At 37.0% G+C, this 26,289-nt stretch overlaps 4 protein-coding genes across 7 annotated transcripts in view; all 4 read right to left on the bottom strand.

The window, feature by feature from the left end:
* LOC120416617 (dmX-like protein 2) overlaps positions 1-8,808 on the bottom strand; it is a 35,092-nt gene extending 26,284 nt beyond the window's left edge. For all 3 annotated transcript variants that reach the window (XM_039578414.2, XM_039578415.2, XM_039578416.2), the window contains exon 1: positions 8,551-8,808. In XM_039578414.2, coding sequence (XP_039434348.1) covers positions 8,551-8,637 — 87 coding nt within the window. In that variant the 5' untranslated portion in view covers positions 8,638-8,808. The remainder of the gene's footprint in view (positions 1-8,550) is intronic.
* Positions 8,809-11,686: 2,878 nt separating this feature from the next.
* LOC120416619 (uncharacterized) lies at positions 11,687-24,955 on the bottom strand. Of its 2 annotated transcripts, none has more exons than XM_039578419.2 (4): positions 24,617-24,955; positions 15,405-15,683; positions 15,303-15,324; positions 11,687-12,910 (listed from the first exon to the last, which is right to left on the bottom strand). In XM_039578419.2, the coding sequence occupies exons 2-4, from the start codon at positions 15,579-15,581 to the stop codon at positions 12,732-12,734; spliced, it is 378 nt and encodes a 125-aa protein (XP_039434353.1). In that variant the 5' UTR covers positions 15,582-15,683; positions 24,617-24,955; the 3' UTR covers positions 11,687-12,731. The 2 variants fall into 2 exon arrangements, with proteins under 2 accessions (XP_039434353.1, XP_039434354.1); XM_039578420.2 differs by lacking the exon at positions 24,617-24,955 and adding an exon at positions 23,974-24,124.
* Positions 13,711-15,288, bottom strand: LOC120416618 (general odorant-binding protein lush). Its single transcript, XM_039578418.2, has 5 exons — positions 14,889-15,288; positions 14,750-14,825; positions 14,592-14,686; positions 14,009-14,123; positions 13,711-13,945 (listed from the first exon to the last, which is right to left on the bottom strand). Exons 1-5 carry the CDS (start codon positions 14,952-14,954, stop codon positions 13,857-13,859), a joined length of 441 nt encoding a protein of 146 aa, XP_039434352.1. The 5' UTR covers positions 14,955-15,288; the 3' UTR covers positions 13,711-13,856.
* Positions 15,626-23,963, bottom strand: LOC120416632 (uncharacterized protein K02A2.6-like). The gene has a single exon (XM_039578439.2). The coding sequence runs from the start codon at positions 23,055-23,057 to the stop codon at positions 18,549-18,551; it is 4,509 nt and encodes a 1,502-aa protein (XP_039434373.2). The 5' UTR covers positions 23,058-23,963; the 3' UTR covers positions 15,626-18,548.
* Positions 24,956-26,289: the final 1,334 nt, after the last annotated feature.

Below are 26,289 nucleotides of genomic sequence, written 5' to 3'. Positions count from 1 at the left end.
AGGAATCATAAAAAAATATAAGGCTGTACCAAACAAATAATAAATATAATTGATTATATAATTTGTAATTTGTTGTTTTATTGGGTACGATAACTTGTTAGTTAAACTATGTATCAAGTCAAGGAGGGAACCAGCCAGAAATGACCATAATTTTTTTGCTGAAACATAAGTAACGTTGTTTACACATCATATTTTATATTATTTTAAATTGATTTAAATTTTATTAAAAAATATACGGTATACTTAAATTCTCAAAATTCTTAAATTCTTAAATACTTAAATTCTTAAATTCTTAAATTTCTGTAAGTTTTTTTGAAAACTTTTTCTTACTCTTGTCTATTCCATAGTTATAAGTAATAATTTTTCGATTGAATTACGATGTAAAACACAGCTGAAAGGAACACCAAAACTCTGTTGCGTACCTAAATGAACTCATTGTATCTTGATTATTCACAAATAAAACCGAATTGAATTGAAAAAAAATTAAATTCTTAAATTCTTAAGTTCTTAAATTCTTAAATTCTTAAATTCTTAAATTCTTAAATTCTTAAATTCTTAAATTCTTAAATTCTTAAATTCTTAAATTCTTAAATTCTTAAATTCTTAAATTCTTAAATTCTTAAATTCTTAAATTCTTAAATTCTTAAATTCTTAAATTCTTAAATTCTTAAATTCTTAAATTCTTAAATTCTTAAATTCTTAAATTCTTAAATTCTTAAATTCTTATTTTCTTATTTTCTTATATTCTAAAATTCTTAAATGCCGCCATCTTGAATAATAAAAAATACACTTATTTTGGAGTCATATTCTAGGTTAGAAATGCATATTTAGAGGATTTAGAGATTAGAAATTTTGTAAAGGTCTTCGGATAATAGAGTACAAACTGTTTCTATTTTTTATAATTTAGTTAATTTTTTTTATTTACATTTTTTTTTAATTTTTTAACTTTAAATGTTGAATTTTTGATGTTCTGAACTCTTAAATATTCAAAATTTTGATTTTTTATTTCGAATTCAAAATATTTGAATTTTTGAGGTCTAACTTTAATATTTTCAACCTTATTTTTTAAGCTTTGAATTTGTGATTTTTTTCTGAAATAAATATTTGCATTTTTAATTTCTCAAATACCTGATTTAATTTTTTTTTTAGTTTCTCAATTAACAAATATTAGTTTTTTTTATATTTTCATTTATGATTTTCTAAATTTCCGAGTTTCTAAATTTTTGTGTTTCCTTATTTTGAGTTTGTGATTCATTTACTTTCTAATATTTTTCAATTTTGCTGCGTCGCCGTTGTTCTTCCACGTGACATCCATAATTTATTTATGTTATCCTTAGTAAAAAATCCTTCAAATGGTCTGCTATCAAAACATGTATTTATGATCCCTTCTATATTAAACCTTTGTTTGTAATTTTTTTAAATTATATTTGTTAAACGTACCTGCAACTCTCATTTCTATTTTTTTACCTAATGTAAAAGTTTTGAATTGTTTCTAATGTATAATTTCTACCTAAGCATAAGCATCTTTTAAATAAAATGTTGAGTTGCATAAAAAATAAGTCCCCGTACCGCTTTCAATTACAATTTTTGTTAATCCCTTTTTTTTAAAAAAAATAAGAAAAAACTTTAATACCCAATTTGAGTAAATCCACTCAACTGTGTACAATATTGCAGAAAAAGTATACTGGAACGCGCTACCCAGGCAAAAGTTTTGCGGCCTCTCTCCTTGCAGAACTTCTGCAAAAGAGAGAGATGAAGAGAGCGAGCTGAAAAGTACGGGAACGTGCTGCAAAAAAGTGACTTATGCTGGCTGCAGAATTCTGCAGAAGTTGCAGAAATTTTGCAATTCTGCAGGTACGGGAATAGACCTATTTTCTCTCAAATATGAGCCTGGTTGGTTGATTTGGGATTTTTTTTTTATTATTGTTCCCCGTGTTCCATTAATGGTTACACCACAGACAAACAGACGTGACTCTCCATACAAATTATTTTTGAAATCCATCGTCCTTAATATAACCACCAAATCACGACGACGCCAGCGCTGCCTGATGAGCTGATGCCGAAGCGCAGCCCAAACATACCAATACAAACCCATTACTGTCATGTGTCATGTCAGTGTATGCGTGAGACAATAGGTCTATTCCCGTACTGCAGAATTCTGCAATTCTGCACAAAAACGGCAGCAGAGCGTTCCCGTACTTTTCTGCAATAAAAGTAACTTTTCTCTCAGGCAGAACTTCTGCAGTGAGAGAGGTAGAATTTGCAGCAAAACCGTTCCCGTACTTTTCTGCAAGCTCTCTCTTCTCTTTCTTGTTGAAAAGTTACTGCAATTTGGTGTGATGGATGATGACTACACGCTTACATAAAATCTGCAAGTTGGGTGAAATTAAGCATTTTATTATAAGTTGTAATAATAAATAATTTTGGGGTAGTTTTTTTATGTCTGGTTTTATTGAGAACGATTTTTTATTTTAAAGATTCCAGGCTTAGTTCATTTATGTAAATGATATAGCGATTTTTTTAGTGTTAATATTTCTACCTGTTAAAAAATGATAACTTAAGCCATAGTATTACAGCACGGCTAGTACCCCAACAAAAAAAATGTACTAGAAAAAAATATTGTTTTTAAAAATTATTAAAAGACACATTTCTTTTGAGTTTAACAATTTCAAATAAATATTTGTTTAGGAATAATTTTTGATCTTCAATTGTTTTTGCATATACCTCGGAATATATTAAATATGTGTGTTAAATAACAGGTAAATTTAATTGGCAAATAATAAATTATACCTTTAACGGCACTACCAATTTGTATTCTTATATGAACCAAAAAAAAATGCTATTTTGTCGAAATTAAAATTCTTAAATTCTTAAATTCTTAAATTCTTAAATTCTTAAATTCTTAAATTCTTAAATTCTTAAATTCTTAAATTCTTAAATTCTTAAATTCTTAAATTCTTAAATTCTTAAATTCTTAAATTCTTAAATTCTTAAATTCTTAAATTCTTAAATTCTTAAATTCTTAAATTCTTAAATTCTTAAATTCTTAAATTCTTAAATTCTTAAATTCTTAAATTCTTAAATTCTTAAATTCTTAAATTCTTAAATTCTTAAATTCTTAAATTCTTAAATTCTTAAATTCTTAAATTCTTAAATTCTTAAATTCTTAAATTCTTAAATTCTTAAATTCTTAAATTCTTAAATTCTTAAATTCTTAAATTCTTAAATTCTTAAATTCTTAAATTCTTAAATTCTTAAATTCTTAAATTCTTAAATTCTTAAATTCTTAAATTCTTAAATTCTTAAATTCTTAAATTCTTAAATTCTTAAATTCTTAAATTCTTAAATTCTTAAATTCTTAAATTCTTAAATTCTTAAATTCTTAAATTCTTAAATTCTTAAATTCTTAAATTCTTAAATTCTTAAATTCTTAAATTCTTAAATTCTTAAATTCTTAAATTCTTAAATTCTTAAATTCTTAAATTCTTAAATTCTTAAATTCTTAAATTCTTAAATTCTTAAATTCTTAAATTCTTAAATTCTTAAATTCTTAAATTCTTAAATTCTTAAATTCTTAAATTCTTAAATTCTTAAATTCTTAAATTCTTAAATTCTTAAATTCTTAAATTCTTAAATTCTTAAATTCTTAAATTCTTAAATTCTTAAATTCTTAAATTCTTAAATTCTTAAATTCTTAAATTCTTAAATTCTTAAATTCTTAAATTCTTAAATTCTTAAATTCTTAAATTCTTAAATTCTTAAATTCTTAAATTCTTAAATTCTTAAATTCTTAAATTCTTAAATTCTTAAATTCTTAAATTCTTAAATTCTTAAATTCTTAAATTCTTAAATTCTTAAATTCTTAAATTCTTAAATTCTTAAATTCTTAAATTCTTAAATTCTTAAATTCTTAAATTCTTAAATTCTTAAATTCTTAAATTCTTAAATTCTTAAATTCTTAAATTCTTAAATTCTTAAATTCTTAAATTCTTAAATTCTTAAATTCTTAAATTCTTAAATTCTTAAATTCTTAAATTCTTAAATTCTTAAATTCTTAAATTCTTAAATTCTTAAATTCTTAAATTCTTAAATTCTTAAATTCTTAAATTCTTAAATTCTTAAATTCTTAAATTCTTAAATTCTTAAATTCTTAAATTCTTAAATTCTTAAATTCTTAAATTCTTAAATTCTTAAATTCTTAAATTCTTAAATTCTTAAATTCTTAAATTCTTAAATTCTTAAATTCTTAAATTCTAAAATTCTTAAATTCTTAAATTCTTAAATTCTTAAATTCTTATATTCTTATATTCTTATATTCTTATATTCTTATATTCTTATATTCTTATATTCTTATATTCTTATATTCTTATATTCTTATATTCTTATATTCTTATATTCTTATATTCTTATATTCTTATATTCTTATATTCTTATATTCTTATATTCTTATATTCTTATATTCTTATATTCTTAAATTCTCGAACTTTTAATTTCTACGCCATCTTGAATCATAATAAATAAACATTTCTTGAAGTCATATTTTAGGTTAGAAACACAAATTAAGAGGATTAAGAGATTGGAAATTTGGACTGTTCCTATTTTATTTATAATTGAGTTAATTTTTTTTTGATTTACAGAATTTTTAAATGTTACTTGTATTTGGAATTATAATTTCTGTAAGTATCTAATCTTATTATTTTTATCTGTAGCTTTTGAATTTGTTGTGTTCTGAACTCATAAATATTAAAAAAACTTTTGTCATTTTATTTGGATTTTTTTTCAACCTGTTTTTTTATTTTGATTTTTTTAAATTAGTTTTTTTTAACTTTTATCATTTTGAAATATTTAGTTTTTATTCATTTGGTTTTTTAAGCTTTGAATTTGTTATTTATTTTTTTTCTGATATAATTATTTGCATTTTTAAATTTCTCAAATATCTGGTTTAATGTTTATTTTTAATGTTTCTTGATGAAATATTAGTTTTTTTTTATTTTTAATTATGGATTTCTTAATTTCCAGATTGCTTAATTTATGTGTGTCAAATTTTTTGAGTTTGTGATCATTTTTTTATTTGTCAATTTTACTGCGTCACCGTTGTTCTTACATATGACATCCAGTCATAATTTATTTATGTTATCCTGAATAATCTTTCAAACATTCTGCTATTAAACATGGATTTATGGTCCCTTCTATATAAAACCTTTGTTTGTATCATATTTATTAAGCGTACCTGCCACTCTCATTTGTAAAATTGTTTACCTAAAGTAAATTTTTAAAGTTGTTTCTTATATATGATTTCTACCTAAGCATAATTAATTTATAGTTACTTAATAAACGATAATCCTTGATTTTTTGAATAAAATGTTGTGCTGCATAAAACAATAATGTCCCAGTTCTATAGGTAATCTTCTTTCAATTACTTTTTTTGTGAACCATTTTTTTAAATATTTTGGAATAATTAAAAAAAAATAATACCCAATTTGAGTAAATCCACTCAACTGTGTACAATGTTGCAGAAAAAGTACTGGAACGCGCTACCCAGGCAAATTTTTTTCCGCTTCTCTCCTTGCAGAACTTCTGCAAAAGAGAGAGATGAAGAGAGCGAGCTGAAAAGTACGGGAACGTGCTGCAAAAAAGTGACTTATGCTGGCTGCAGAATTCTGCAGAAGTTGCAGAAATTCTGCAATTCTGCAAGTACGGGAATAGACCTAATGAAGCCTTAACGATTGTAAACATCAACAGCTGACCGAAATAATTTTGTTGTTGCTGATCGTCGATGGCTGAAGATGACGGTGGATCAGTTCCGTTTCCAATGGCAGAACCTCATGAGCTAAATCCAATTCAAATCCCCACGATGGGCGTTTGGAAACATTCGCGGGGAACGTGTCCACGGCGCAGTTAAGTTGCGCCAAACAACAAAAGCAAAAAGTAGCAAAGGTTCCAAAAAATGCTGCTGTTAAATTTATTTCGAAACAGAACCACAGGAACTGAACTGTGGAAAAAGATTGAGTGGCGCAACATCGCCAAGAGGCCAAAAGGACCACCAGCAGCAGCAATCTGAACAGCAGTCCACGAAGGATAAGCAGGTTGCTCCGAAGGAGATGACTCCACCACAGGATCCGGCTTCCTCCGCAGAAGCAGGCACCTCAGCAGCAGCCTCGACATTGGCAGGCAGTTGAACAGGCCTACCGGGCCAAGGCTGCCCCAACCTTTTCCTGCAAAGCCTGGATTGTGATTCACCGATAGATTTCCTGAATTTCATAATTTTTTGTGCTCATTTGCTGCCTCGCACGTGCTCACGCTCAACTTAAAAACAAAAACACGCATCACACACACTAAGAAAAGACGGGTGAGCTGTCACGACAGCAGCGCCATCAGCGCCGGGTGAGTGGATGCCGAAACAAAATTGCATTTGAAATAACCGTTTTTGAAGGACGACGGTTCGGCACTCGAGTGTCCCGTCTGTTTGTCTGTGGTTACACTATTGTAGTAAACCGAATACCACAAAGTAATGATACTACCGACATTTTTACTCAAATTAATTTTTAATTATTACATTCCCATAAAATATATGCCAAAAATCCGGGTTCCGGGAAATAGCTAAATGCTTCTCTCGATTTCCAGGAAATTGAAAATTTCGAGAATCGTCACCCTCTGTTCTAGTCTAGTCAATGTAATTTAAAGTGCAATCAGCTGGCAACGATTCAAAATGCATTCTCCTGCGTTTATAATAGAGTGTAACAAAAATGACTCTTTGGCGGGCATTCAAGGGTTTGTTCCGGGGGGCATACTAAGCCCAAATCCAAAATATGAGCTTGATTGGTCGTAACAGAAGCTGGCGCTCCGCCCTTCAATTTTAAATGAGATTTAACCCGTAAAAAAAGAATTTTACAAAAATGTCACTTTTTGAGGCATTTTAGCCACTGAAGCGTTTATTTCGTACCGAGCTCCAGAGTGCTCCAAATTTCAATGTTATATATACCAAAAGATGCGCAAGGATCTGGCCTACACGCCAAATATGTTGAAAATAAACGCTTCAGTGGCCAAAATGCCTCAAAAAGTGACATTTTTGAAAAAATCTTTTTTTACGGATTAAATCCCATTTAAAATTGAAGGGTGGAGTGCCAGCTCCTGTTACGTCCAATCAAGCTCATATTTTGGATTTGGGCTTAGTAGGCCCCCCGGAACAAACCCTTGAATGCCCGCCAAAAAGTCGTTTTTTTTTACATCCTAGTTTATAATCAATTTTAACATATTTGAGTCAATTTAAACATATTTGGAGTTGTAGCAAGTTTTCAAAAAAAAAAAAATCGCAAAAAAGTAATTTATGCTTTGATTTAGTGCAAACTAATGATTGCAAACGAAATGTATTGCTGTAAAATGCATTTTCCATGCCTTTTTGCAGTGAAATGTTGAAATTCCGGCTTGTTATTTCAGTTTGTAGTGTGTCAAAATTTGTTCATAGAAACTTCACTGAACAGCAAATATTTTTTTTTCAAATGATTTTTCTCGAAATTAATTAATAATTAGTTTCTGATTTATTGGATTGATATTTCTGATTGGGATTTAACTCTCTTTCTATCTCACTCAGGTTTATTATTATATTCACGCCCATTTGTAAGATCATTCATAAATGTTTTTCGAAGTTGCTTCTTGAAAAAATGCTTTTTTATATTCAGAGATTATAATCCCTCGTCTCCGCCCAAAATACATCACGTGACATGAAATATGTTAAACTTTTTTTATTTGTAATATGCAACGTAACGTAGTTTCCCAAATACTTAAACGCTCAATAATGCATTTGAAAATAATAACACTAATGTGTGCAACTAAATCACCAAAATACATGCACACCAATCTCGCGACGCCTTCCTCAACTATCGCAAAAATCAAATCACCCCCACAATCCTTGATAAACATGTCCCAAACCATGTGAGCAAAAGTAGAATATTCACAACACTCGACTTTACTCACTACACACTCTTTTGGTGTTGGTTTGTGAATGTGTATTCTCAATGAATGGGCAATAAGGGTGAAAAAAATTTTATCAGTCAAGTGACACTGCTTCTCCTCCTCCTCCTTCTTTTTCTCCACCAAGTTATTTTTCTCCACTCTGATGAGGGCCAGCCAAAAAGTGACCATTCTTGCCACGAGCAAATATTTTGACATGATTAGCACCGTTCCGTCCACCTGCCTCTCTCTCCGTGTCCCGCGAGGAACAAATTAATCACTGAACAAATAGAAAATTAGCCTTTTCAGCAATGGATGCAAAATGGGGGTCACCAATAGGGTTCAAGATAAGCGCACACAAGATTACATATTCCTCGGGAAAAGGCAACCTCCAGCAACCCATCTCCCACTAGGGGGTGGCATTTACAGGACCAAAATGACCCTCCCCATGGGGATGTCGATTCCAGCTCCCGACAATGAGATAATCAAATAGAGTGAAAAGACGAAATGAATTTTTCCTTCATCATCATCGTCGTCGTCGTCGTCGCATTCGTCGATATTGGGAGCAGCAGCAGCAGCAGCCAAGAAGGAAAAACTCACTGTAAATGGAACACCTTCGACGGATCCGACTGCAAAACAACGATCGCCAGCGTTGCAGGCTCCGCTCAAGATCTGGTGACAATTCATCGCGTCCGGGGTGCGGATTTCAAGTGCTGCGTGCTCACGGGCTATTTAGGCAACCTTTTCGCACGGATTTGCCATCGTTACGCGAAAATTAGCACTGTTTTTCACGATTTTTTCACACTCACGGACCACACGAACGAACTGAACTGAGTAATCTTTTCTGGTCTAATCTTTTTTTCACCTTTACATGAAGAAAATGACTTTGACAATCTTGACACTGTAGAGTGACAGGCGCTGAAACAGCAGGCAGAGTCGCACTTCGGGCGGCGCAGTGAGCAATAGTGTGATCCGAAAACACGAATTTCATGGTAAACACCTCTGAAGAAATTCAAATGGTTCCAGATACTAGAATGGTTGCAACGCTTGCTTAGGGCGCATTAAGGACTTTTTAATAGTTTTTATTTAAATATTTACTTTTCCAAAAAAATAAAAATGAACTCGAAACAAAACTAAATTTGGCATACCTACCGTAGAGAATTTTCCTAATCCTCTTTTAATTGTATAAAATCGATAAAATCAACACTTCTTATCATCTTTGGAATCATATGTATTGCCCTTGGAGTGCAATAGGCGTTCGGTAAACTATGATTTTTTTTATTAATTTAGCTGACATTTTGCGTACATGTTTCTTATGCCCCATTATTCCATACAAATTAAGGAGTATAATTATACTTTACTTTTTTACATTTAAATGGCATGTAAAAATTCAAAAATCTGTATCTCGAAAACTGAATTTCTGATCAAGTTGTTGTCTTTGGCAAAGTTGTAGCTATAAATATGGAGAACTTCCTAATTCTTCTGGGAAATTTTGAAAAAAAAAATAAAATATTTTTTTAATGACCCCAACACTGTAATTCAAATTGCAAAAAAATTAGAAGAATAAAAATAAGAAAAATATTTTTGAACATGTTTCAAATGACATAGATCTTTTGAACTATGACACAGAGTGATAAAAATTAGTTTTCCCAAATTATGATTAAAAAAAGTGATTTTTGGGAAAAATTTTAAGTTTGCTAAAAAATATCAGATTTCTAGTTTTTTTTTTAAATTACCCTAAAATCGAAGCAGGAAGAACCAAGACAACCAAATAATGTTTTACTCATTGTACAATTTCTCATTAAAATAAAGCAACATATTGTCATATTATCTTAAACATTTGATATTGCTTTGTAATATTGATTGTCAAGAAATCCAGTTTTACAAATCTTATCTATATATATAAAAATTTCGACGGTTTTGTTCGAACGCGAATCAATTCAACACGGAACGTCGGATCGAGGTGCTCTTTGTTGCGTTGGATTCGTATAAGTCCAAGGAAGGTTCTTACGCCAAAAAGTAACAACTTTGGCCACTCTGGAACCGATTCCGGAAAATCTGCAGATTGTATGGGAAAAGTTACGTAACATCAAGTTTTGATCTGAGGAGGCTAAATAAGCAAAAAAGCTTAAAACGTCAACAAACGAAAAAAAAGGCAGAACGAAGTTTGTCGGGTTAGGCTTGTTTAATATAGACAACTCGTCAAATAAGATATTGATAGACTTTTTGTTAACACTTCGACATTGGCCTATTTATGTACTGTACATGGTTTTGTAAAAGTATCAGTTTTGGTTCCTCTTAGCAAAGAAATTCCCAATTTCATATACAGTCCAGACTCGATTATCCGAAGCCTTGATTATCCGAAGGTTTGTATGGGACTTCGGATAATCGAATCACGAATAAACAATTTTTTCGTATTTTTTTTATTTTCTTTCTTTAAACATCAAATTCGATGTCTGCGACTCCATTTTAGTCAAACTTGAATGGTTGATTGCCTATTGAATTAAAAAATGCATTTTTTTCAATATCAACTCCTAATCACTTTAGAGAAGTTCAGGGGTATTCTTAATCTCGACAATAAAAAATAAGACAACGAATTTTTTTTTTGTAATTCGATTATCCGATGTTGAATTTTGCCAAGGCCTTCGAGATAATCGAGTCTGGACTGTAATAGAAGTGACGTTCTACAAAATTTCTGGATTTAATTGCAATTCACAAGATGAACTTATTTTTAATGATTCTGTAAAATAAAATCAACAAAATTATAACAGCTATCTGAGTAGGCGATGTTCAACGTGTTAATGGAATCCAGAAATACTGAAGAAAGTCGCTTATTATTTTTTATTTCTGCCTTATGGTGAAGCCGTTGATCATTTTCGAAGAAAATTGATCATCACTCTAAAATGCTCGGTACCTATCTCATTAAATTTAACGAATTTCTGCACCAAAATGAATCAGCATGTGCCGGTTGTTGCCTTCTTGAAGCCATTGAAGGAATTTTTGATCTAAATCAATTGTGCTTCAAAATTTATATAATTTTGTGGTACAGTCATTGACGTCCTAGTTGGCAATCATTGATTAATGACGATTTCCATAACTTCGCAAGGAATGGGATAATCGTTACCAAAAAGAATCAGCATGTGTAGGGCAGTATTCTAAACAACTTGTAGAAGGAATTTTGTCAAAATATTATGTCTTTGAACGAAAAATCATAGCAATGATGGAATTCTTCACGTTATATTGAACCAAAACTGATACTGGGATTTTCAAAGGATTTCTTGAACAAAATACATGGCTTTGAATCAAACTGCATCATTAGCTCGAAATTACATATGGGACGGACTTGCTTTGAGCGGCAGTACAGCTTTCTCAATAAAAAAAAATTGAATAAAAGTAAAGTGTGTTTAACTATTCTAAAGTAATAATTCGCTCAAATAAAAGTTAGCAAGCAACACTCTATTATAAATGTATCTGAACATTTTGTTTGAATAGCGGAAAACTGCACAAGTGATGAGAATAGGTCGAAAAGCTTATTAAATTGATATATTTCCTCTAAATACAATTTAGAATTCAAAGGCTGAGCGCTAGCTCTTAAAAAGTCAAATCATGATTTGAGGTCAATGAGGTAGATAACTCTATTGATGCAATTGCCACGAAAGAGTGAAAAACAAAGTTAATATTAATAAAGTTGAATAGGAAGGTGATATGTCACTACGTAGCAATAAATGGCCAACTAAGTTACATTGTACAGAAATTGTATTATTCTTTATTGCACCGATTAATACATCTACATATAACGCTCACATTGTGGTTCAAGTCGCTTAATATGCCAACGATAATTAACAATGAACAAAGAGTATGTAGCTGAAACCAGGCTTACTTCATCTGAAGAGCAAAACATACCAATCTTGTCGGTGGAATTACGTTATTCTAGTGCATGTTTTAAGGTTTTCGAAAAATTATCCAATCATGAGATCAATTAAATAAGCCGACTTGCGTTTGCTGTTATCGCAAGAAGATTAACAAACAATTTCAATTGAAGTGACAACATCAGATGCAGCTGTAGTGAATCAAAACATCTCTATTTGGTTTCATTGAACGAAGTATAAATGAGCAACATGTTCTAGTAAAACTCATAAACATTTGATATTGCTTTGTAATTTTGATTGTCAAGAAATCTAGTTTTACAAATTAACCGAGACAACTCATTGGAAGATCGAAAAATTATTGTTTCTAAATTTTCTAATCTGTAGAATTGGACATTTTTTATGGGTTCTTTGAAACCAGATTTTTGAATCGTTTTGATTGTGTTTAGCCGGAGTATACGTTTTTTCCCAGTCATTTGTAAAGGTGTAGATGGTTAAGCACTTTATTAAAACGTAAATATGTAAAAGCCAAAAATGGCGATCTGTTTAAAGGTTGTCCAAACAAAACAATAGAAATGTGTAAAGATTCCTCTGAAACGATTCTTTGTAGGTGGACTTTTGATTGATATTAATGTTACACATTATACGTATCATGTTTCTCATTATTATAGAAACACTTGGGATGCACATTTAACAATTCGTTACAATGTTCAACACCCAACAGTTACTGCATGTGGAATTTTGTGGAGCTTTAGGGTTCAAAATGTTTTACGATATTACACTTTTCATAGACTGCAAGTTGCTATGAAATTACGAGATCTACGCGCTACCTATATACTGTCGGGGTCGGGGTTTATTATAGTGCCCTGCATTATTCAAAAGTGACCATTTTACGAAGACGACGACGACGACGACTTATTTGCCGGATTCTGTCGAAGCGGTAGCATTAGCGTTAGTTGGTGCAGCTCCCGCGGCAGGCCTGGGTAGTGTTGCCGAGTTGGTGCAGTTGCAAATGGCTTCGAATATTCTTAGCACGATGCCACGTGTTCGCGTGACGACCCGGTGCTGTTTCAGTCCACTTAAAAGTTTATTACCTGAAATACGAAAATGAAAATTATGTGAGCGGCCGTGGCTGACTGGTTACGGTGTTCGCTTTGTATGGTTCTGGGTTCGATTCCCATCTGCTCCCAACGAGAAAGTTAAGAACACATAAATTTGAAATGATGAATATGAACGAAAAATCAAAGTCGCTCTAGGCGGGGTTCGATCCCCCGTCCTTTGGATTGGTAAGCAAAAATGCTAACCACTAGGCCATGACGACTTGGTGAGCGTGGACTGGAATCAGGAATACTGTTACAGAGAGCGAGTTGTGGCGCTATAACCACGGCAAATAGTGTCCAGGGCATTCGTGGAAATACAATGTCCCATCCCAGAGAGTCCCGGAGTACCAAACCATCTTAGCATGGTGCTCCCAACGAATACAACCAAATCTCGGAGCGTATGGTGGTGTGTCCCCACGCTTCTTCCTCCCCTGTCGATTCAGAATTGTGTTGTTGTTCGAACACTCAGTGCTCAAACTCAACCCAATTACGAGTCATCTCTGCGATACGGCTTTACGCAGTAGGCCTGGCCGCTTTAACGCTTGTGATGTTTCAATGCATTCTAATGCAATGGCGCACTACAAATGTTAATAAATGACAAGAAGAGTGCTAGGCGTCATCTAACCTAAGGCACTCTCCAGGATTCCTTCGAAAGATTGGCTGCGCTAGGGTCTGATTAGATTAGATTAGATTAGATTAGATTAGAAATACGAAAATGAAAATTATGTTATTATAGAAACAAACATTTTCATGGAAAACCTTTAGATAGATTGGAAAATTCTCAGATTACGCAGTTGTGTGTGTGGCATTTATTTAAGTACTAACAACAATTACAAACAATACATTTCAAGGTGAAAAACTAGATAAAAACATTGAAGAGCCTGCCCACAAATTTATGTTTGAAGAAGGTCATCGATCATTAGCCGGGTCATCATCAGTTTTATGGGAACAAAAAGGCGTCTTTGTTGAACTCTGCAACGCATTTTACCGAGTAGTAAATCTTATCGCAAGTTTCCTTGTATCCAGCCTCTGAAAATATTTTAAAATAAAATTAATGTGTGGCGGTTGCATAGTGCCAACAGAAGTACATACGTGCATCTTTGCAGGCGGTCATGGCTTCTTTCGCAAACGGTTTCATTTCATTCGGAAGCATGGCGTCGATCTGTGCCGTTGTTTTCGACAGGCTTATTTCGCCTTTTTTGGTCAACTGGAATAAAAAAAAGTTAACAATTTAAAATGAAAAAGATGATTCTTCAAAACTTTGATACATTATTTGAAACTGATTTGAACAAGATTTAGTTGTTTTCTTCATAATTTTCCATAAGAACCCAAAACAAAACAGGAAAATTTTAATTTAATTTGTGTAAATTTTGTACAACGTTAAAAAACGCGATTGAAAACCATATCTGATCACATTTTTTTCTTTTTATAGCAAAAAAAAAAAAAAATTTGCAAAGCAACATTTTACGATGTATCAACTATGGTCCCCAAGCTGTCATGTAGGATGCCTTCTGTCAAGAAGGGACGCAAAGTTTTTTTTTTTTAATTTATTCAAACATTCATTTTAAATCCTTTGCGGTCGTACAAAGTGTCATTGTACTCAGAAAAAATAAACTCATTGTTGTGAACAATAATATCACCCATTTAAGCTATATTTTAGGATCCAATTGCTTACCGTTCCTGCCATCTGTGCTATGCACACCGTGTAGCATTTGAGTTCGGGGTCGGGATCGGATCGGAAATTTCCTGCTGTCAATTCGTTCAAGCTTGCTAAAATTACAACAAAAATGGTTAATCTTCTTTATGTTAAAAAATATCAGCGACTGAACATACCATCATCCACTTTAAATTTTGGCGCACAAGCCTTTCGCATCATTTCCAGTGAATTTTTGAGCTGCTTCATCGTCATCTAAATCACGTTTTAGGATTCAAGCAGTCGTTCGATTTTTCACAGATTTCACAAAATACTCACCGCTCCATCACTGGGTCCGAGCAGCTTCAAAAATAACACCAGTATCACAAACGTAAACCGTTCCATCTTGTCTATTCATCGCTGAATAGTTAGTTTGGAAAGATTTTTTTCCTTTTAGTACCCATGGCAAAAGTCGCCAAAAAGGAAGGAAATAACCATCAACGAGCCAATTGTTTCGAATTTATACTTGATAGTTGCCGAATCATTTTGGCGAGAGTATCATTTCCACCTGTCGAGCAAATTATACACCCACTCTATAGTTTACGATGCATCTTCTATAGCACGGGGCACAGTGTCATAATTGATGCCTTTCGGAAGCATTCGTTAGATCCAACGCGCATCACTTAATTAAAACATCAAAGTCATCACACACTATCATTAAGAGTGCATCGCGCGCTGTGCTCTAATACATACCATTCCTAGGTCTATCATCCGCCTGCAAGTGAAAAAGAGAAAAAAGAAAACCCCACTTAGAAAACCGATTCAGTATAGTTGAGTTGAGTGCATCTCACGTACCGACTTATCTTGGAGCTTATCTTCGGCGCTTTTCTGAGCCTCGTTGAGCACCTCGTCTACGAACCCACCTAGTTCGCTCATTTTTTCCGGATCCTGTTTGAACTCCGCGATGCGACTATCGATGTCGTCCCGCAGGCAGCCCGTCTCCTGGATGTCCAGATTCATTTCGACGCGCATTCTTGTGCCGGTTAAAATCTGCTCTTTATTTGTGCTTTTACTATTCAACAGTCTTTGAAGGTGTCCGTTGCACACGTGCTACTACTAGCGATTACTAGAACGCTGAAATTAGATGGAAAATATCGAAAGATGGAGATCGTGAGAAACAAAGCATATATGGCACTCAAAAAAAAAAGCTTTGGATCTCGTTTTCGTTGTGAGTTTTGCAAGTTTAATTCAACAGTAAATATTTTGCAGTTAATAGTTAGAACAAACGCAAACGCCATGCAATTATATAAAATTTCTGTATTAATCGTCCAGAAAATAGTGATTTAAATAAAAGTACGGAAGTAAAGTTTGCAGAATATTACCAAATTTGTCAAGATACAGTCCAGAGTCGATTATCCAAGGTTCGGTTTAAATTAATAGATGATTGCCTATAGAGCATTCTACGTGCGTATGTATTGCGTGTACGTACACGAAAAAAAAGTGAGGTTAAATTTTGTCAGCCAGCAAAACCAAATGGTGCACTAGTGTGCGTACGCGAAACGTCATAAAGCTCTATTGTGTCCGATGCAAATATTTTTTGAAGTTTATATCCCTCGACTCTGATTAAAGTCGATAGGGGGCAAAAAAAAGGTATAAAAAAAATTAAATAAGGCACGGTTTCAACATTTGAATCAAATGTTTTAAAATGCATTATACACCTGTCCTGTTGTTTTGCAATCATAAGTTTCCACAATTTCTAAATATTGAAGAAAATTTTTGTTTGCGAGAAAAAATAGTTTTTACGGTGCTGTACATTGTTATTTCATAAAAGTTCAAAATATTTTAAAACGAGCCCAAACATGCTAAATATGATTATCAATGCAGAAAAGGCATTTTAGATTGTTTTCAGTTGATTAGACTTATATTTCCATTGATTTTTCTTTATTTTTTCAAAAAAATAAAAATATATGAAAAGTCATATTTTCAATAATTGACTGAACAAAATGTTTAAAAATGAATTCTGTTCTGTTGTTTTGCAATCATCATCAAAACTTTTTTTTTTATATTTGTACCAGTCTAAAAAGTTTAAAAAAGTTCAGACTTGATTAGCCGAACTTCGGTTACTCAAAGTTCCATTTTCGGAGGTTTGTTTGGACTTTGGATACCGTAATCTGGGGCGAATCGGGACTTCAGTCTGAATAGGGACAGCAGTTTTTAGAGCACTTAAAGCTTTCATATTTGGAAATGGATGTACACATTTTGTTGGTCTGAGTCTGTTTTAACCGAAACCAACCAGGAAAATCAAAATATTGTGCTCCAACATGGTTAAAACTGCTGTCCCAATTCGCCCCATGTGTCCCAATTGACCCCAGTTTACGGTTATAGTTTCATGAAACAAAAATTACATACTTTTTACATCAAATTCGAGCTCTGCGACCCAATTTTAGTCAAATTTGAATAGTTGATTGCCTATGAGTAATTTCACAAGAATCCTGAATTTCAGCCAAACTTGACCACCCCTTCATTTTTGGCAAAGTCTCAAAGTTCTTACGATTTTTGCATTTTTTTCGAAAAACCTTGCGTGGTCGGTAAATTCGGCATTTATACTTTACAAGCTAACCCCGACAAACTTCGTCTTGTCATTTTTCCACTTCTTGACGTTTTTAGCCTCCTGTGATCAAAATTTGATTTTACGCAACATTTCCCATACAATCTGCAGATCTTCCGGAATCGGTTCCGGAGTGGCCAAAGTTGTCACTCTTCAGCGTAAGAACCTTCCTTGGGCTTATACAAACCCAACGCAGCAAAGAGCGCTCCGTTCCGACTTTCCGTTATCAACTTATGCGCGTTCGAACAAAACCATCGTAATTTTTTATAGATATAGATTGCGTATTATATTTACAGTATGTAAAAAAAGTATTTACACCCCTTGGGCACGGCACTATGCACAGATTGTGATGAAACATCTAAACCTAAACAATTTAATGTTGACAGAAACCTCGACAGAAACCTAGTACTTCATTTCGTTCAGAAACTCATGCCAAAAATTTTGCTGCAAAAAGCTCATGAAAAGAAGATTTCTGTAAAAAGTTCTATAACAAATACCATTACAAAAATCAAAAAAGGTGCACAAAAAGTTTGTACACCTTTCGAAAAATTAACATAAATAAATTTATTTGTTGACAAATCACCATAAACCATATTCAAAAACGTGGGTTTTAAAGAAAACATAGAGGTTTGGGTATCAAAAGATTCGAAATTTTATGCCCTTACCGATGCCACTTAGGTTGATTGTGAAACGTGGACCGGTTCGTATGCCGGCGGATTTTCCGACGACGTAATTCCGGGTTGGTACGAAATTCCAACGAAAAATCTATTCTATCGATACAAAGACCCCCAAAACGGTGTTATACCCACTCCAAAATGTTTATTTAGCAATTCTATGGTAATATATTGACATTCAGTTGAATTAAAAGTTTGCAAAATTAAGTTTAGATAAGTTTTATATAGAATTTCCAGAGTTATATAAACTTTTATACTAAGTAGTTAGTAAACTTTATATTCAATCAACAATATTTTTTTAATCACTCAGAATGCCTATTTGGAGTTAGGAGACTGGATTTATGGTGATTTGTAAACAAATAACTTTATTGATGTTCATTTTTCGAAAGGTGTACAAAAATTTTTTGCACTTTTTTTTATTTTTGTAATAGTATTTGTTATAGAACTTTTTATAGAAATCATCTTTTCATGAGATTTTTGTAGCAAAATGTTCGGCATGTGTTTCTGAACAAAACGTAGTACTAGGTTTCTGTCAAACTTTAAATTGTTAATGATGTGTCCGGAAACGAATGAAACACGTGTAGTACAAAACGTAAGAGCGAATATATTTCGTACTGGTTTGCGTGGTTGTTGAAACCGAACTTAATTTTCTCCACCACCCACAGGCGCAGCCTACTGCGATGGGCGCTAGATGGTGGGGATGGAACATCTCCCCCCTTATTTCATCCAGAAGTTGGAAAATCTTCCTGGAAGCTTGATTGCGCGTTGTCCTCGTCCTCCACCAGCTGGCGCGCCTTGAGGTGCTTCAGGTACCGGATGTCCTTGTCCTCCAGAAGCTCGTTCCGCCGGAAGAGCGGCAGGTGCCGGTGGTTCTACAGCTGCGTCCTCGAACTCTGCTTCGGATGAACCGGATTGCTCCTGATCGTCAGATTCTTCAGAGTCGTCGTCCGAGAATTCCGGATCGCTGTCGTCAACTGGAACAGGAACTGGCACTGGAGTTGCAGGCACTGGTGCTGCTACCGCATCGGCCAATCCAAAACCGTCGAAAAAGATCGAGAGCGGCGTCGGCTCTGGCGAGGCTGTGGTCTCGGGAACTCGTGTCTTCAACTGGTTTGCGTGCGAACGGATCAAGCGTCGGCGGTCGTCGAGGAATATGTTGTAGTTGACTCTGCCGATCTTCTCGATCACGGTACCAGCCTCCCACTGCCAGGAGTTGGCACGATGGACCTGCGCGAAGACGGCATCGCCATGCTTGAAAATCCGTTGGATCGCGCCGTGCTTTTTGTTAAAAGTGTCGTTCTGCTTCTCCGCCCTAGCGCTGGTGCTTGGCGAATTGTCCTTGGTCGGTTGAAGGAGAGCAGAAATGGTCCGAACTGGCCGGCCGAACATCACTTCCGCCGGAGACTTGCCATCGAGATCGCTGGTTGGGGTCGAGCGGTACACTTGCAAAAGCGTCTGCAGTGCTTCCTCCAGGGTTTCTCCCCCCGCGCGAATTTTGCGAAGGCTCCTCTTCAACGTGTCCACAAATCGTTCCGCCGATCCGTTTGATTGTGGGTGGAACGGAGCGGTTCGAAGGTGGCGAATTCCCAGCTTGGTGCAGAACTCCTTGAACTCGTGGCCAGTAAACTGGGTTCCGTTGTCGGAAACAATAACCTCCGGAATACCGAACGTAGCGAATGACTGGGTCAGCAGCTTGATGGTCGTCTTCGCTGTCATCGTTCGAGTTGCGTACACTTCGGGCCATTTGGTGAATGGGTCGACCACCACCAGGAAGTACACGCCATCCACGGGACCGGCGTAGTCGATGTGGATCCGGGACCACGGCTTGCTTGGAGTTGGCCACGATTCTAAGCACGTTTTGGTGGGTGCTTTTCCAGCGATGGAGCAAGGGTTGCATCGCTTAACGAAATCCTCTATTTCGTTGTCTAGTCCGGGCCAGTAGACGAAACTGCGCGCAATCGCCTTCATGCGGACCATTCCAGGATGTCCACGGTGGAACTGTCGCAAAATCTGGGACCGGAACTGGTTCGGAACCACCACTCGGTCGTGGAACATCACGCAGCCGTCGACAAGACTGAGCGATTCCCGTCGGCGGAAGTAGGGAAGAACCTCGGAGTTGGTGGCCGTTCCCGCGCTGCTTGGCCATCCGTCGCGGATGTACTTGACCACGGCCTGGAGTGTGGCGTTCGTCGCAGTGGCTTTTTGGAGAGCTGCGAAAGAGACCGGCACTTTGTCGATTGTGTCTGCGATTATGCTTACCAGGTCCTCTTCGAGCGTGAGTGCTGCCACGACGTACTCCTCTTCCGGTTGGATGGTACGGTCGATGAGCCGAGACAACATGTCGGCACAACCGAAGTCGCTCGTGGACACATGCTGGATCTCGAAATCGTAGTTCAGCATCGTGAGTGCCCAGCGTTGGAGGCGATTCGCGGTGTGCAGTGGAATTCCCTTCTTCGAGCCGAAGATGGACAGGAGCGGCTTGTGGTCAGTTTGCAGTGTGAAGGGTCGTCCCAGCAGGTACTTGTGGAACTTCGTTACCGCATATACTAACGCGAGCGCTTCCTTTTCAGGTTGTCCGTAGTTGCGCTCAGCGGGTGTGAGCGACCTTGACGCGTGTTGAACTGCCTTGAGTGAGCCATCAGGGAACTGGTGGAGTATGACGGCCCCGATGCCGGTGCTCGACGCGTCCGCGGCTACGATGATCGGCAGCTTCGGATCGTAGTGAGTTAGTAGCAGGCTTGACTGGAGCACCTCCTTGAACTTCTCGAACGCCTGCTGGCACTCGGATGTCCAACGCCACTTGGTGTCCTTCTTGAGCAGCTGGTCCATTGGGCGGCGTAGCTCGTGAAGGTTGCGCACGAATCTTCCGTAGAAGTTCACCGCGCCCAGGAACGATCGCAGTTCGGACACGTTGGTTGGTGCGGGAATGGCGGCAATCGTCCTCAGCTTCTCGGGATCGGGGCGGATGCCTCGACTGTCCACGATGTGTCCCAGATACCGAATTTGCAGCTGGAAGAAACTGCATTTCTCGGCCTTGACGTGGAACCCGTACTCCTTGAGACGTTGGAGCAACTGCTTGAGTGAAGATGCGTGCGATTTCCGGTCTGGTCCGAACACGATGACGTCGTCCATGAAGGTGCGGACGCCAGGTATGCCCGCAATCATTCCGTCCAGGAGGCTTTGGTAAGCTCCCGGCGCTGACTTCACCCCCGGAGTGAGGCGATTGTACTGGAAAAGACCTCGATGCGTATTGATGGTGAGGAGCTTCTTGGAGTCGTCATCAACTTCGAGCTGAAGGTACGCATCGGAGAGGTCGATGATGCTGAAGATGGAACTGCCAGACAGCTGCGCAAAAATTTCCTCCGGTGTTGGCAGCGGGTAGTGGTTGGCTTCCAATGCTTCGTTCAGACCAGTTGAGAAATCCGCACAGATGCGAACTCGTCCGTTCGGCTTGCGCACAGCGACGATCGGAGCTGCCCACTCCGAGAATTCAACAGGTGTGATGATTCCCAGAGATTGGAGGCGATTGAGCTCGTCGTCGACCAGGGAAATGGTGTTGAACGGAACTGGTCTTTTGGGACAAAAGACGGGCTTGGCGTTAGGTTTGAGATAAAGCTTTACCTTCGTCTTGGTGCAGTGTCCCAGGGAATCGTCGAAAACGGCCGCGTGGTTGGCTCGAAGCTCTTGGAGCTGCTCCTCCACCGACTTGACCTCGACGACGTTGCAAATGGAATCGATCGGCACGGACCACAACTCAAAGAGCTCGATCCATTCGATTCCCAGAAGGTTGAGTCCAGGCGATGACGTCACGAAGCATCTGCTGCGCTCCGTTCTGCCGTTGAGAGTGACGTCACACACGAACTCGCCGACAAGCCCGAGCGGCTGGCCGGACGCGTTGATTGCTTGAATGGAGGATGGCTGCAAACATGGCTGTCCTAGCTTGCGCCACGTTGCCTTGGCAACCACCGTTATGTCGCTGGCTGTGTCGAGCTGCAGTTGCGTAGCAACGCCGTTGATGGTGATCGGCAAGTACTTACGCCTGCTGCGATTGGCAGCCACGTGGTTGACGAAAATTCCTCGCGACTTGGCTTTCTGCTGCTTCTTCGCCTGCTTTTCCTTCTCCTCCACGGAATGATCCGGCTTGGAAGAGCTGCTGGAAGGCTTGGAAACGCAGCTGCAATAGCCTTCCTTGTGGCCAACTCGGTTGCATGCCTTGCACAAATGCCCCGAAAACGGACAGTCCCGGACAAAGTGCATTTGGCCGCATTGCCAGCAGGGGGTTCGGGGTAACTTGCCTTCGGTTTTCGCCGGACGCTGCTGCTGGGGACCGCTTCGCTTCTCCTGGACCGCGTGGACTGCTGGTTTCGAGCTTGATGGCCGCTCGACCAGCGTCGTGTCCGCCTTGAGATTGACGAGGCGCTGAAACTCGTCGATCAGGGTTTGGAGCGTCACAGGGTTTTCGGCGGTCTCCGCTTCGATCCGGGAAAGGAGTCTTGCCCGAACATCGGCGTATCGAGGTGACTTAAGACCGCAGATGAAGATGAGGCATTTGAATTGGTCAATCTTCACCTTTTGGAACTCAAAGTCCTCACACGCCCGGTTCACCTTACCTCCGTAGGTGATGATATCCTCCGCCTCCGACTTGGCCAGCTGGAGACACTGGTAGCGTTTGTGGAAGATGGAGGTGTGGGAGCCGAAAATTTTCCGTAGCGTGGCCACGGTGTCGTCGAACTTGACGGCACTTGGAAGCTTGGGCAGGATGTAGTTACAATAGCGGCTGTGTGCGGTGGTGTCCAACTTCCGGAGCAAAAGTCGCACTTTCGCCTCCTCCTTTAGCTTGGACGCGTCCTCCTTGAACATGTCCTCGTAACGCCGGAACCACTTGTCGAAAGTGACACCGTTCTCTTCGTCGAAAGAAAACTCGCTGATGTTGGTGGCCAGCGACTCCAGGATCTGCTCGGAGTTATCTGGTGCTGCCGCCATCTTCTGCAGCAATTCCGTAATCTTGAGGATCGCCTGTTGTAGTTCCGCCATGCTTCCGGTTTTTCCTCGTCGCCAAATTGATGTGTCCGGAAACGAATGAAACACGTGTAGTACAAAACGTAAGAGCGAATATATTTCGTACTGGTTTGCGTGGTTGTTGAAACCGAACTTAATTTTCTCCACCACCCACAGGCGCAGCCTACTGCGATGGGCGCTAGATGGTGGGGATGGAACAGTTAACATGTTTTATCACAAAATGTGCATAGTGCCCAAGGGGTGTAAATACTTTTTTTACATACTGTATAACAAAATGCATTTTTGAAATCAAAAACAGGATTTGCTGTACACAATAGTCTTGACCACAATAGTTCAAAAGTTGTTATTTTCAACTAAGGGACCATCCATAAACCACGTGGACACTTGTTTTGACAATTGGTGCAGATTTGGCGAAGCTGTATGACAAAATGACGGTTTCCTGTGATTTTCGACGGGAAATTAAAACATTATCAATTTTCATTATATTTTTTATACTTTCGCCAAATCTGCTCCGATTTTGCTGAAATTTTTACAAGGGCTATGTTTTGATCCTCAACGCATACTTTGATTAAAAATTGAATACCCCATTTTTTAATCAATTTTCATACAATATAAAAAACATGAAACCCTTAGGGCAATCGGTGCATGCAGAATCGGCTATCAAATGTTTAGTACGATCTTATAAATACGATCCGTGAAACTTTTAGCAAAACCAGCAAAACGGATCTCGCTAACGCCACATCGATCAAAAATCCCTTCTCAGATACAGCTCAGCTAGAACAAAGTCTAAACTTGATAATCCGAAGGTCTCGGAAAAATTTCACATTAGATAATTGAATCTTTAGATAGTAGAATCACAAAAAAGGTTTTTGTTTTTGTTTAATTTTTGAAACATTGAGAAAATGCATTTGGTATTCAAACAGGCAATCAACAACTTTTTTTTAACTAAAATGGGATCACAGAAATTTGCGAATTTGAGTCCTAATTCAGTAAGAATCAGATATGTTTAGTTAAAATCTAGAGCTTATTTTTTATTAAGTTTCACTTTTATCAAAAATTCAGATTTTGACTTAAAATAACACCAAAAATCATCTAGGATTACATGTGTAACACCTAAACCTACCTCAATGACGACTGGGGAGATGATACGGAGAGTGAATATTGGTGCTTTTGTTCTATTTTTTGAATCTATGCACTCATTATGTAGACTTAGATGTCCTCTAATCTCTAACCCAATCCAAAGTGAAATTAAACTGAATCTTTTCGCCCCGTTTCTCCAAATTCACCAGTTGATGAAGTGCAAGCAGCAAAATGAAACGAAGTTAAAATAGCAGATCAATAAATTCTTAAATAGCTGTGTTAGGAGATTCAACGAGACAAGGCTTGTGCTGAGCATATTTTCGTCAAAGTATTTTCTTTAATTTAGATTTCTAATTTTCATTTGCCAATAAATTTCAATAAACTTAACAAATTGCCTTTTCGGACATTTTTCACCATGACCACCGTAACATTTAAACTATTACGTCTGCAAAAGTTAATAATTTCTGCAATCATTCAATCGCCATGCTCCAAGGCAGAACAAAAAAAAATCACAATTCAGCGCCAACATAAAAAATATCCCCCCTCGATTAATGTGCTGTTCCACTTCCGACGGAGGCGCGACGACGACGACGACGACGTAAAAGGGCAGGAAGGGAAAAAATCAATTTTATTATCTCGAAACATCAATCAGCGTCGTCGTCGTCCAGCAGCCAGCTTTTTCTCACCTGTTTTTCCCTAGCGTATTGGAAAGCGTTTCTCGCGTGAAGGTTATCAGTCACACGCAAAAGTGCCCAAACTCTCTCGTTTTAAAGGCCGTAACGAAAACTGGAACTTTTTCTTTCTGTTCGGTCCTCTAAATAGCACTAAATTCTAAAAGCGCTTAAAATAGGTTTAGGATTGGAAAAAAAAGTTTTCACTATCACTGTTTAGAGTTCTACCACACTACACAGGAATTGCACGGATTGCAAAATCCGTCCCAGCAGCAGCACCAGCAAACGCGTTGCTGACACGAGAAATCACTCCAAATGAATTTATTGCTCAGTCTACGAGGCTGAGCAGAGCAGTGTGAACAGAGAGCAAACCAACAAGGAAAAATTGCACACTTCTCTCGAAACTGCAATGTTCCAGAGCAGAGTCTCTACGTTTTCGCAAAAAGAGTTTAAAAAAAATTAAACCTAAAAATTTAAATGTGGTAACATTTTACCCGAAAAACACAATTCAACCGTTATTAAAACTATTTATTTTGTTAAAGTAACGATATAAAAGTTTTAAATCAGCTGATAGTAAAAGCGTCTTCTGAAATATGCATCATTCAAATAAAAAATATATGAAATTTAAGAATCGCCCAAAAATTGCGAAAATCTAGAGAACTACTCCGCTACTGTGCTCTGACGCGCCAGAGAGGGTACACAAAGTTATCAAACTCGAATCAACATCAAGTGCATCATCTTCACTACACACAACACGAGAGAGTTCTCTCTGGTTTATTTGTTTTAATTTCTGTAGCGATGTTTAGTATGCATATTAAGGCAATTCTGTTAATTGACTAATAAAACAAACAATCTAAAGCAATCAATATTAATTGTAAATCTACTGGAAGTGAATCAAATTCGATAAATCTCCAAAATCAAAATAATTTTCAAGAAACATCACAAGTTTACAAAAGAAACCTCCAATCACGCTCCACACTCACACGCGCGCGTATTGTTTTGGATGCGCAACACGCAACAGCGCAAAGTGCATCCGGGGACGCCAAGAGAGTGAAACACCTGCAGCTGCTCTCTCTCAGAGAGTGAGATTTGCTCGTTTGGCGGTGTTTTCGCACTGTTTCGATTCAAATGGAATGTGCTCCATTCTGGCGGGCTGCCGTGTTTGGTGTTGAAGTTTTATCACTGATTTGAAAACGAGAAGCAAGAGCACGCTCTGCGTGTGGTGCACAGTAAAAACAAATTTAAGAGAATGCAAGCGAATACTTGAAAAATACACTATTATGTTGTTGTTGCCTTCCTCACCTGTTTATAGTTATTTTAGGCTTAGTAATTTTTCACGCTCAAAAGGAGCGAATTTCACGGGAACCATAATTCCAAAACACGCAGTTTCACGAGAATTTGATGGAACATGAAAAATGTTGAAATATCTTAGAAAATCTCAGTACAAACAGTATTTTGAGCAGTTTATTTCATTTCAAGCTTCAATCGAATTTTACCAATCCACACCAATTTTGCCCTGCTTTGCACCGAATAAATAAAATGCACTCGATTATCTCCGAATTGGCTGAACCGATTTGGACCGTTTTGACCTCATTTGATTTGTCTTGTGACAAGGTAAAGTAAGGTAAGACCCAATTGAATACAATGATGTTTAGTAGATTACTTACGGTTACGGTTACGGGGCTTGT

Source organism: Culex pipiens, chromosome 2 (genome assembly GCF_016801865.2).
Source record: "Culex pipiens pallens isolate TS chromosome 2, TS_CPP_V2, whole genome shotgun sequence".
Lineage (NCBI taxonomy): Eukaryota > Metazoa > Arthropoda > Insecta > Diptera > Culicidae > Culex > Culex pipiens.
The sequence above is the reverse complement of the archived record's forward strand: the minus strand, read 5'-3'. Positions and strand labels throughout refer to the sequence as shown.

Coding starts and splice junctions, on each gene's coding strand:
- LOC120416618 (XM_039578418.2), bottom strand. CDS start 14,954: ATGGAACGGTTTACGTTTGTGATACTGGTGTTATTTTTGAAGCTGCTC. Junction 14,687..14,749: donor AAAATTTAAAGTGGATGATG/GTATGTTCAGTC, acceptor TTGTAATTTTAG/CAAGCTTGAACGAATTGACA. Junction 13,946..14,008: donor GACCGCCTGCAAAGATGCAC/GTATGTACTTCT, acceptor AAATATTTTCAG/AGGCTGGATACAAGGAAACT.
- LOC120416619 (XM_039578419.2), bottom strand. CDS start 15,581: ATGCGCGTCGAAATGAATCTGGACATCCAGGAGACGGGCTGCCTGCGG. Junction 15,325..15,404: donor ATAAGCTCCAAGATAAGTCG/GTACGTGAGATG, acceptor TTTCACTTGCAG/GCGGATGATAGACCTAGGAA. Junction 12,911..15,302: donor GGATGATAGACCTAGGAATG/GTATGTATTAGA, acceptor TTCGTATTTCAG/GTAATAAACTTTTAAGTGGA.
- LOC120416632 (XM_039578439.2), bottom strand. CDS start 23,057: ATGTTAACTGTTCCATCCCCACCATCTAGCGCCCATCGCAGTAGGCTG.